Source organism: Convolutriloba macropyga, chromosome 7 (assembly GCF_964194025.1).
Source record: "Convolutriloba macropyga chromosome 7, txConMacr16.3, whole genome shotgun sequence".
NCBI classification, from domain to species: domain Eukaryota; kingdom Metazoa; phylum Xenacoelomorpha; order Acoela; family Convolutidae; genus Convolutriloba; species Convolutriloba macropyga.
In genome coordinates this window covers 37,451,853-37,464,273 of record NC_134474.1, presented here as the reverse complement: position 1 = coordinate 37,464,273, position 12,421 = coordinate 37,451,853, and the positions used below count along the sequence as shown (strand labels likewise).

Below are 12,421 nucleotides of genomic sequence, written 5' to 3'. Positions count from 1 at the left end.
AATCACACTCTTAGAGTATAGTAAGGCTTAGTGCTGTGAGAGAGCTTAATGCCCTCCGAGCGCTTCCTGTAACAGGTAGCGCTTGGAGGGCATTAAGTTCTCTTAGAGCACTAAGTGTTACTATACTCTAAGAATGTGATTCGCCAAAACTGTTTGGTTTTTGACTTTGCTCACTTCAATTGGACTCCCAAAAACATATGAACATATCTTTAAAATATAGCGCCCCAGTACAATTCAAATGCTATGAATTGTAAAAACAGTTCACTCCAATGAGAGTTTAAAAATCAGCTAACTCACAGGCTTCATACAAAAGTTTTCAAGATAATCAAGCCCATCACCTTCGCAACAAATGGGTAATAAAATGAATAAAAAAAAACAACTACAAAGGACGTTTTGATACACATAGCCGACTAACGTGGGATAAATTGCTCCCAAACGATAGACTATTTTAAAACGAAAAGAGCACTTCAACCTACTTACTCAAGTTAATCATAGTTTATCTTGACTATATCTCTCATCTCAAAGAGCTGAACAGACTGACATGAAAGACAGCAACAAAACAAGCCAGAATCGTGCATTGTAAAAATAATATGGGCAAAATAATAGACCATTGAGCTGCAAAGAAACCAGTTATATCGAAAATATCGGCGGTTTACTTTTGAATACCCTCTTTGTAGTAAACTGCAGCCAATAAGTGAGGTCAAGTGTTAAAGTTTCAAAGAGCCGGTGATCTAAAGCCACAAACGGATAAAATTTTTCTGATTTTCCAAACCATATTTTATGTACACTTTTAAAAGCAAGTAAAAGTGCAAAGGGACTCTTAAAAGTGCAAATAAAACTTAATACTATATTTAAATTTCACTGAAATTGCACCAGTCTGTCAAAACTAGCGGTAAATCTTCTAATGAAGGCCTTTCTTAAATTTCTATTCATAATTAACACCTCCGCAAGTTGGTTTTTCTCATCTATCTGAGTCAAATCCCAGTATGGAAAGTAGGCTGCGGCCTGTGCACTCTGATGCATGCTAATATTGGTTTGCTCGAGATAGGTGCTTCTGTCCGATTCAGCTGCCTCGAACAGATGTGTAACAACGCTTTCAGAGGGTAACTGGAAGTGTTCTTCTAAGAGGACTTCTTTCAATATTGTTTCCAGTTTGGCGCTTTGGAAGAATACCTGAAATATTCGAAACCATTTATTATTGAAAATAAATGTATTGTTGTAACATTGGATTAAAGGCGTCACTTTGATCAGGGAAAGCAATTTCTATTCATATACCTTGTGCCATGGCCTACGTCACATCCACAAAGCTCCAATAGTAAACTAAAGGGCTTAACAATGTGGTAAGCTAAATAAAATATAGTAATAAAAACTATGTTATTTAGGAATAGTAAAACAAATATAAATTGGAAAATTATTATTAGTAAAAAAATATTTAGCCAATCACAATTAGCTGTCGCAAAGGTGCATGATCCGGACCCCGCACACAAACCTCATGGATAACCTACTCAACTTTCCCCAAGTCTCGTTAGGTGAATATGCAATACACTGCACTTAAAATTGGCGCCATTAAAAAACATAGCTGGCAGATTGCCAGAAAATAGCCGCAATAGATTCGTAGATCGGCAGTCTAAAAAACAGTAAAAAAGACAGACCAAAAAAATTCGTCTTTTCATTGAAGGCTGATCTGTTATATTTTGATTAAAAATCTGTATAAGTTATTGCTGCCTCTATTAGCTGATCTCAAATAACCTTCATTTAGAGTGATCCACATCCATTTGACCTTATCTCTTTGAATTAAAGTAAATAAAAGTCAATTTCAAAGTGAGGAAGTCATTTTTGAGAGTGAGGTAAGTCAAGTGTGACCAAAAATTTAATCACGCGCATGAACAAAAAAACTCGCTCCACTAAGAGCGAAAAATGACGTCACACATGCAATTCAGTTGAAATTGCATGAACGAATGAAAAAAAATGGCTGTGACGTCATATGGTCGTAACAAAAATCATGACGACGAAATAAAAAAACATAGCCGGAAGAATTCCGGAAGCGACTCGAAGCAGCAAAACTTCACAAAAAGCTGAAGCCATAACCTTTTGTATTAAACCATTAACTCATTACCTCCGCGGGTCTGATCTAAAAATCGATGAAATTTAAACCACTGTCACCAAGAGAAAGAAAATGCAGCAAAATTTTATTATTGAGAACGTTTGGTAAAGTTTAAAAAGTCTGAAATTTTTAGGATGGTCAAAAAACTGATAGCCTGACAAAGATGACAGGGCAATCAATTGCCCTCAGATAATTAATGATTCTAATCTCAAGAAGATCGCGAAAGCAAACGGCAGATATAAACTTTTCAAAAATGACAGGAAAGTCAAAATTATTCAAAAAAGAGTGCTCAAACTTAAGAATCAGAGAACCACTACAATTAGATTTCTAATCACGGCAATTAAGACAAAAATAATACAAGATTCTTCTTTGTTGTATCTATACTAGACAACATGATTTCATTCTAATTCAAAAATTAAATTAATCATAGAAAAACAAAAGCAACAGAATAATATTCAAAGGCAAACAATCGTCTAAAAACAATACCAAGCCCGGAATAAAATTGCAATGAATAGTAACAAGTCGAAATGTTGGAAAAGACTTTCTAGCAAACTCCCAGTACTGCCTTATTTTGAATTAAATCAATTGCAAACCGAAGAAACCAAGATCTAAGAAAAAGCTGAATTCATTCAATTTTTTAACAACTGAAAAAAACAATATAACGAATACAAAAGTAGGTGCCAGGACAAAAATAGAACTATACAAACGAGAATGTGAAGAATATGGACACAATGTTAGGAACACCGTAACAAAAAGACCAGTTCTTGATTTTTGAAAGTTAAAAATCAAATTTAAAAAAATCAAGAAAAACTAGTACATTTCATTGATCAGCATTCGAGACATAGAAAGACAACGAGTCATTCGAGACAAAAATCCAACTTGCTGAACAGAATAAAACAAGAAAAAGCAGAATTCAGACATACGAAACAATGAAACATTTTGCAAAAAAGTTGTCAAAAAACATTTAAGACTGCATTTATGAAAAAAATTTATGTTTTTTCAAAAACTTAACACCAAAAAACGATTAAATTTTTATTGAAACGAAATTAAAGTCTCTCAAGTTCCCCAAAATACTATTTCTAGTAATTAAAAGCAAAATACTAACAAAAAACTGAAAAAAATTTGCAAATACTACGAAAATCGGATTAGCAAATATACAATTTTATGAAACAAAATTACATCGAGGTAGAAAGAGGCATTGAGTATATGAATTATCAAAGGGAAATTGCCATATTAACTGATTTTTGACAAAAAAACAGCTAAAAGATCCAAAAATGAAGAGATTAATAGAAAAAAGCCAAAAATTAACTAAAAAATCAAGAAATACGTGCCAATTTCGCATTTGAAACGCAATTTCAGGCTATGCAAAATACTGTGCTATCAATTTCCGGGGTTTACATTTCAACATAGCATCGATTAAAAATTATTTCTACAAAAAACCAAATTACAAGCAAAAAAACTAGGCCACTTAGACGAAAAAACCGCTAAAAACGGTTATCTATATGTGCCATTCAGTCAAAAACTACTTTTCAATGTCAAAAAGTCATTCACTAAACGCAGCGCATGATCAAAAAACTTCTCTCGCTCAGAAAAAATTATTTCACACTGCAATTTTAATCGCTTTCGCTTTTAGGTCAAAACATCGTCTGAACGAATAGTACTTCCGGTAAAAAAAAAAAACCTTAAGAAAACCAATACTCCTCTTCGAGTCGTAAAAAACCAAGAGAAGGCCAATAATAGCCTCAGCTATCGCTGTGCGGCTATTAATCAAAAACTATTCCCTTAATCCTAATAGTTCCCCGCATTGTATCTACTTCCCTCTACCCTTTTTAAGTACTGACCTTGTTCCCAATGTCGACCACAACATCTGACATAACCTCCTGACTGGTTGCATAATTCACACACCCAAACACTATCCGCATTAACCAACTCACGTCCATGAATACCGGAAGCACTGGGGGCTGAACGATCACTTGTTCACCCTCCTCAGTCGACGTATTCGAAATTTGGCTTAATGGGCATAGCTTTTCCGTGAGTTGTTTGTTACCAAGACAATCTGCGGGGAGTGTGCTAACACTCCATGGAAGCTTTGAGGAATACTCATTGTAAATAAAATCTGGTTTGATAATGTTGGTGAATTTCAAGATGTTTGCCAATTTTTTAGCCGAATAACCGGCTACAAATGAGTACAAAACTTTGTTCTTCATCAGATGATTCTTGATTTCGGCGCAAACTTGATTTACAACAGCTGGGAGACAGCATAGAAAGACAATATCGCATTGTGACGTCACCCATACGTTATTGAAATCGACATTAACCCCAGCATTTGCGAAATCTGAGAGGGATTCGGGTCTGCGAGTCGAGACGTAGATTAACTCATTTGGTACATTGGCATATGACTTAAGCGCTTTTATAAGCTGACGTCCCAGTCTGCCGCACCCAATAATGCCAATCTTAGCTGGATCTCCTGAAAACAGCATTGAGTTGAACTGAGTGGTATGAAATCGGCTAATGAATGTATTTTCTTCTAATAAATTTTCCGACAAGATGGTCTAAAGGCGTTTAACATTTTTCACTGGTTTCTCAATCAAAAATAATCCTCTTTACAAAAGCTCCTCTTAAAAGAATTGTTCATTCTCCTTAAGTACTGTTTCTATTTCTTCAATCTGATTGTTCGGATCAGCTATCAGCTTTTTGTTTGTCCAACTATTAGCTCAATAGCTCTTTTCGCTTAGTCAGTTGGCCGACCAAATTTTTGACGTAAAAATATGACTGAGTCTAGAAATTTTTAATTTATTAACCCTGATTTTTGTCTTTTTTGGACGATCAATCAAGGTTTGTGAATATGCGACTGTTCGTTTATATGTTAATTCACTTCTCTAATTTGCAGCCTAATTGTTGTGATAAACTTATTAAATGGTTCCAGAGTAGAACATGAGCACTGATTCAAATGTTGATTTGGTTTAGGGAGATGAAAACAACACACCCATCAACCGCCCAGATAAAAAAAGACCCTGCACCGAAGTAAGCCCAGAGAGCGATGCAGGAAAAAATCTTCTCGAATTAGTGCAATCAAGCATCGCGGACGCACTAAAAAACAGTATTCCCGACGTGGTGGAAGCCGTATCTATCAAATTGAAAGCCACCATCGAAGAAATCGTCAAGCAAGCTGTGTCTAAGGTAGAAGATGAAATTTGCAAACAGTTCAGCGGGAGTTCAGAGATGAAGTTGAGAAGCTCAATGTTAAGGCACTTCTGAAACAGAACTGCTAGAATCTTACAATCGACGTGAAAATGTCAGAATTACTGGAGTAGCTAAAAAAAAACTTTCACTACACGCGACGGCAAACTGATTCCGGAGCGAACTGAAACAACAATGAAAACTGTTCTTGAGATATCGACTTGTTTAGAAGCAGGATTGCAGCTGTCTGACATCTCAATAGCTCATCGCCTACCATCCAGATTTAGTAGCTCAGCAAAACCAATAATTGTACGTTTTTCGAGGCGTGTTGCGAAAATAGAGCTGCTGAGAAGGACGAAGGACCTGAAATCTATTCCTGAGCTGAGCCACATTCGGATATCTGAAGACATAACAAAAGCAAGACTCAATTTCCTTCAAATGATGCGACAAGACCCACGTATCGATTCTTGCTGGACCAAAGAAGGCACTATTTATTACGTCTGGAAAGAAAATCATATGATATATAAGATAAATGGGCTATATCAAGGTGTCATTGATTTACAGTACTCTTTGAATGATGTTAAAAGCTGCTTCGGCGAGGGGGCTGCTTTTTTATCACCACTAAATTAAAACTAAATGAATCAAAGTAGTTGAAAGCAATTTTGATACTACGGTAAAGCATGTGTCTGTCCTCCATGTGAATGTGCGCTCCTTAAAGAAAAACTATCAGGAATTGGAAGCACTTATAACAAGTCTTGAGTCTCCACCTGAAAGTTTGTGACTTACAGAGACATGGCTCTCCGACTCTGAAGAGTCTGAAAACTATCTTGTTTGTGGATATAAAAGATACTGCGTAAAAAACCGCGCTCACACTGGTGGCGGTGTTATGATCTAGATGCGGGACAATTTGACAATACTAAGAGAAGTACCAACAAAATTTAAACAATCATTGTTTTTAGAAGTTGAAATCAACAGTTATAAGTTCAAAGTACTCACAATTTATGTTGCTCCCAGGGTCAACAAACTTGAGTTTGTTGACACGTTAGATGTTTTTCTGGAATCTTTTAGTGAGTCTATTGATCCCATTGTAATTTGTGGCGATACAAATATTGACATCCTTAAGGAAAGTAATCTAACAAAGAATTACAAAGGCTGTATTGCAAGTAATGGGTTTGTAATAAATGAACCAATACCCACTAGAGTTGTTGACAACTCTTCAACGTGTCTTGATCATTTCATTTTCCAAAATATTAAACAACCTGAATTTTTCGTATTGGATCACAATAATTTTACAGATCATTGTCCGATTCATCTTAAATGGTACTACGGATCGGTGAATCGTAAACAAACACAAGAATATAGAGACACAAGTTTTTTGAAATGCAATATAAAAATACAAGAATTTTCCCATCAATTCTGTACGGAAAAACAATCCTTGTGGGAGTTAATAAACGGTGACATTGAATCAGCCTATGAATTTTTTGAAAATACTTTCCTGAAAACCTTAAATAAATTTGCACCAATCAGAACTGGCAATGTTAATCAAATTAAGCAAATTCTTTGGTTATCAAACAGTATCAAAAACTTGAAAATAGAAACAAAGCACATCGGCAGTGGAAGTCATCTCAACTTGAAGCTGACTTGAATACTTTTAAATATCTAAGGGCCAAATTAAATGCCCTGATTACTAAGACCAAGCGAAATTATTACAGAGATAAATTTAATCAAAGTATTGGAGACTCAAGACAAGTGTATAAATTATTAAACGATATAAGAGGTATGAATAATAAATCTGAAATAGTTCCCAAGCGGAAAGACTCAAACGACACTGACCTAAGAGCGATTGAAATTGTTGAAAATTTCAACATGCACTTTACGAATATTGGCTGTGAGATTCAAAAGAACGTTCAAAATAGTAAATTAAAAACATCTGTGTCTGAAAGTCAGTCCATGTTTAAATTTGAAGTCACAGAAAAAGAAATTTCTGATCTCATTAATTCGATTGATAACAAAAATAGCTCAGACGATAATTTCATAAGCAATGTAATAGCAAAGACGTTTAACCGAGAACTATCACCTCTCCTTGCTGCTCTTGTTAACCAATCCTTGAAACAAGGTAAATTTCCTTCCAATTGGTTGCATGCAAAAGTTTTTCCGTTGTTTAAAAGCGGCTGTAAATCTGATAACAACAATTATCGACCTATATCGTTATTGAAAGTATTCAGTAAAGTTTTTGAGAAGGCAATGTATAGAAGAGTATACAACTATTTTGAAAAATTTGGATTATTTTATTGCAAACAGTATGGATTTAGAGCAAAGCACAGTACGATTAACGCGGTAGCTTGCATACCAAAAAAATTAGATCAAACTATAAAAGAGAAGTAGTAACTTTCTTTCTTGATCTGAAAAAAGCCTTTGATACGGTAGATCATGAAATTCTGTTACGTAAATTAGAATGTTATGGAGTTAGACGACCATGTTACAATTGGTTCAGGTCACATCTTAGTGATAGAAAACAACGGGTGGAAGCTTGTGGCATGTCATCAAGATGGCTTCCGATTAAATGTGGGGTACCGCAGGGCTCAATTTTAGGTCCCTTATTGTTCCTAATATATATAAATGACCTTCCACATGTTTGTAACAGCTCTGAAGTCTACTTGTTTGCAGATGATACAAATGTAACATCATTTGCCTGCCTCCGAAATGATATTGGCTAAATGCTAAAAAGATAGCGCTAAACTTAGACAAAACAGTTCAAATGACTTTTGGTAAAAGTGCTTCCAATCCTAGTACAATGTTTGCGTTTAATAATATTGTTGTTAAAAATAATTCATCGTGTAAATATCTTGGTATTTTTATTGATACAACGCTCTGCTTTCAGACCCATATAAAAAAACTTATCGGAAAGTTACCTAGGCATTGTGGCATTATATCGAAGCTTAGGCATTATACCCCAAGAAAACTACTTTTAAGATATTATCGTAGTAATATTAATCCTGTTTTACAGTATGGAGTACTAATTTACGGGTGCTGCAGCTACAGCTCACTTACACCTTTGTTCCTGCTTCAAAAGAAAATTCTCAAATTCATCTACTTCCGAAAACGAACCGACAGTAGTGAAGATATATTTGCTGATAATAAAATTCTCTCTGTGTATGAACAACATATTTATGAATTGTTAAAATTTGTCCTAAAATCTATCAACAATTTCCATTCAGATGAGTTTTTAAATAGTATGTTTACTTTTCATAATTTCTCTTCAACACGCTCTTCTTGTTTAAATTTGGTTAAAGTGCCATCGTTCAAAACAAAAATGCAACGTTCATCTATTCAATATCGTTCAACTATTTTGTATAATAAATTAAGAAAGGTTGATATAATGCCTGACTTGATCGGTTGCTCGTATAAGGAAGTAAATGATTTTTATCATATATTCAAAAATACTTTCCTTGTAATTTTGAGTTAGTACGGTATGTATTTAGTGTTTGAGCTGCGTGTAAGTTTTTTGTGACCTCTACTTACTCCTGACCTTGCTGCTTGTGCACAATCAGATGGTCCATGACCGGTTGGCTTCACTAGTTGAATCCAGAGGCTCATTCCACCTTCAGTAGAGCCAAGGTCCCTAAGGGAGTAAGTAGGGGATCATTCGTAAAATCTTGCAGGCCTAGTATTTAAGTTCCTATTTTTTAAAGATTTTCAAATTTCAAAATTAAGCTTCAGACTGCATTAATGTATGTAGGATACCTGATTTTTTCTGTTAACATGTAGCAACCCATGACCGACGACAGAAAGCAGAGTTTTTTTCTACAGGCTCATTTCATTTCGTGAAGTCTTTGTTTACGTTTGTTTCGACTACAGTTTAACTTTTCATTCCAATTAATTCTAATGTGATGTTTTGTTTTTCATCAATCCTGGGCAGGTCATTGTAGACCATCTGGTCTTGTTATCTGTCCTCTTCATGTTACAGTTTGTATAGTGCCAGTCAGTCCTTCTTGTCTATCTAATTTTGTGTTAAATTTTGAAAATTGTAGAAAATTTTAAATTTATAATTTTCAATTATGCATGAAGAATTTAATTCTTTCTTTCCTTCTTGCAAAATTTTTTCAAAAGAATTCACCGTAACAATATTGCTTATAATTTTAATAGGAGAAAGCAGGACTCTAGAACAATTTCATAAACCTCTTGCAGAAACTGACTGATCTAAACATAATTTAACCCATCTTCGCTGACCCTTTTTGCTTATTATGACCGTACGTGCGAAGTATACTGTCCTAAAAGCACATGCAATCTTTTCATCAAAAGTGATGGCAAATTTAGCTTCCATTATCCAGAAACATCTGTGTTTTTCTGCAAAACGTAAAATTTCTTTCCCTTTGCCTGACTTTCAGCTATTTTTTTAAATTCAGTTTTTGGATTTAAAAAATTGTAGGCTACCTATGATTCAATTTACCGATAAGTGTTATCACCTCTAATATAATTTGGGCTATCATTGTCCAAATCAAAAATTCGAAAAATTTAAAACTTCAAAAGTATTATTCAAATTTAGGAAGTTAAGTTTCTCTACCATGCTTGTGATGTACGAGATATAAAAAACATACCCGGCAGATTGCCGGAAAATAGCCGCCGTTGCTTCCAATAAGCATGATTGGGATTGAAAGAATAGAAGATATTGAAAAAAAAAATTTTTTACAAAAACATTTTTTAAGTCCGATTTATTTCGATGGTATTTCGTAGTTGAACATAACGTACTTCTGTTTCTTAAAGAGAGGCTACAGGGGCTACTATCAATACCAATAAGCATTAGAGATGGTAACTAAGACTTATAGGAACGACGATCAAATAGCGGGCATCTAAAATTGGGCTTTATGGGTGTATCCGGTTTCTATTTCTGGCTTCAGTTTTTTATACTGACTCTTTTCATTTTGATTTGCTTTGCTTAGCAACTGATGTTCAAACTCACTTTTAGCAGAATGAGAGAAGAGAGAATCTAGCCTAGAGAAGTCAAAAAGATATCACTTAAACTGTTGAAAATTGACCAAAATCACTACTCCAATTTGACTTCAAAAATCATGAAAATGTGTGAACAGATCTTTAAAAAAAAGACAGGGCCCCAATACAATTCAAATTCTTTGAATTGTAAAAAAAATAGGAGCGCTATAGTAGCCGGCTGAGAAGATGAGGGCGGCTATTAAAAACGTATATTTTCAAAAGTTCGGTAAACAAAACATAACCGACTAAACGTCGAAAGAAATGCTCTCGAACAACTAGTGGGAGCTCTAATCAATTGCAGCCTGCTTCAGTCGGGGGGGGGGGGGGGGGAGCCTAAATGGGACTAAGAAGTTCAATAATGGGCTTCAAATAACCACATTAGAGGTTAACATATACCACTAGTAAGATTTAAAGTAAAACAAATGGCACCAGTTTCGGCGCACTTTTCATTTGACTTTTAGTATTAAATTGCCGCCAAATGAATTCAGCTGCTTGAAATTGTGATTGAGAGAATTTTAGATCACGCGAAACGCAAAAAGTCAAGGGCGTAGAAGTCACTCGAAAAGTCAAAATTGTCAAGCGAAAATTTTGCATAAAAAAGACACACACGTTTACAATAATTGCTATGAACTTCGTTCAAGAGCAATTTAATAAGCATCTATTTTTGCTATCAATTACAATTAGTAAAAAATTGCAGAACAAAAGTTTTTGGTTATTAAACTCCATATCAATACTAAAAACTTTCCTCTTCGTTAAGTAGTGATGTCTGCACAAAATAATGAGTTCTGCGCAAAGACGGGGGTCCGGAAAACCAAGCAACTACATGTCGAACTTTTAAAAACCCCAAATTTGGGAATTGAGGCAGAATTTCAAAATTTTAAATTTCTCTGGTTGCTGAAAACGTTAGTAATAAAAGATTATCGACGTCTAATACTCAAATAATGCCTATTTTTTCGATTTGACGACGGGGGGTGGGATGAGGGTGCCAAACAATATGTGCAAACGGATATTACCGAAGTTAGAGCTTCCTGCGTAAAGTGCAAATACTCAATACTCCGTCATGAACTTGCTAATTACCTCTAAAGCCAAAAAGGGGCCACAAAATTTCTTAAACATAGCTGGCAGATTGCCAAAAAATATCCGCAACAGCTTCTTTGAATTGTGAGAAAAAAACCAAGAGAAGGCCAATAATAGCCTCAGCTATCTCTTAGCGGCTATTAAAAAGAACTGCCAAGTTACCCCACCTTCGATTCCCATCTGCATAATCCTCTGAGCAGCTCTTGTTTTGTTCTTCACTACAAACACCTCCTTCCGCACCCCGTTCATTACACTAACGAGGTAGCACGCACCCGCAAGACACTCCACAGTCGTACAATGAGCTCTGGTCCTCAAGGGTAACAACAGACTCTGCTCCTGAGTCAACGCTGTCTCAAACTGCAAGGACGGTAGACCAGCTGAGATGTCTGTGTGCTTGCCACCATTGCTATTTGCTTCCTTGTCTTTCAGCATTTTTGCGCACTTCACGAATTTTTTTTACACCAATAGTTGAGCGCGACTTAGCACCAGTTTTGACAGAGAATTTGAGGTTAACATATACCACTAGTAAGATTTAAAGTAAAACAAATGGCACCAGTTTCGGCGCACTTTTCATTTGACTTTTAGTATTAAATTGCCGTCAATTGAATTCAGCTGCTTGAAATTGTGATTGAGAGAATTTTAGATCACGCGAAACGCAAAAAGTCAAGGGCGTAGAAGTCACTCGAAAAGTCAAAACTGTCAAGCGAAAATTTTGCATAAAAAAGACACACACGTTTACAATAATTGCTATGAACTTCGTTCAAGAGCAATTTAATAAGCATCTATTTTTGCTATCAATTACAATTAGTAAAAAATTGCAGAACAAAAGTTTTTGGTTATTAAACTCCATATCAATACTAAAAACTTTCCTCTTCGTTAAGTAGTGATGTCTGCACAAAATAATGAGTTCTGCGCAAAGACGGGGGTCCGGAAAACCAAGCAACTACATGTCGAACTTTTAAAAACCCCAAATTTGGGAATTGAGGCAGAATTTCAAAATTTTAAATTTCTCTGGTTGCTGAAAACGTCAGTAATAAAAGATTATCGACGTCTAATACTCAAATAATGCCT

The 12,421-nt window shown here is 35.2% G+C and overlaps 3 protein-coding genes across 4 annotated transcripts in view; 1 reads left to right on the top strand and 2 right to left on the bottom strand.

The window, feature by feature from the left end:
- LOC142342839 (small nuclear ribonucleoprotein F-like) overlaps positions 1–12,421 on the bottom strand; it is a 537,554-nt gene that overhangs the window by 67,810 nt on the left and 457,323 nt on the right. The gene's annotated exons all lie outside the window — the stretch shown is intronic.
- On the bottom strand, positions 834–11,849 carry LOC142342832 (NADP-dependent oxidoreductase domain-containing protein 1-like). The gene is made up of 3 exons (XM_075394432.1): positions 11,518–11,849; positions 3,946–4,571; positions 834–1,173 (listed from the first exon to the last, which is right to left on the bottom strand). The coding sequence occupies exons 1-3, from the start codon at positions 11,780–11,782 to the stop codon at positions 859–861; spliced, it is 1,206 nt and encodes a 401-aa protein (XP_075250547.1). The 5' UTR covers positions 11,783–11,849; the 3' UTR covers positions 834–858.
- The window catches only part of LOC142342837 (ER membrane protein complex subunit 3-like), a 184,743-nt gene continuing 177,315 nt past the window's right edge, over positions 4,994–12,421 (top strand). Inside the window, exon 1 of one of the 2 annotated variants that reach the window (XM_075394438.1) lies at positions 4,994–5,022. The gene's annotated coding sequence lies outside the window, so the exon portion shown is untranslated. The remainder of the gene's footprint in view (positions 5,023–12,421) is intronic. The other variant, XM_075394439.1, reaches the window with a different exon arrangement.

Excerpts from the sequence above, each read along its gene's own strand:
- LOC142342832 (XM_075394432.1), bottom strand. The coding sequence starts at position 11,782 with ATGCTGAAAGACAAGGAAGCAAATAGCAATGGTGGCAAGCACACAGAC. Across the intron at positions 4,572-11,517 it reads TATGCAGATGGGAATCGAAG|GAGATCCAGCTAAGATTGGC; the intron begins GTGGGGTAACTT and ends TGCTGTTTTCAG. Across the intron at positions 1,174-3,945 it reads TGGTCGACATTGGGAACAAG|GTATTCTTCCAAAGCGCCAA; the intron begins GTCAGTACTTAA and ends CGAATATTTCAG.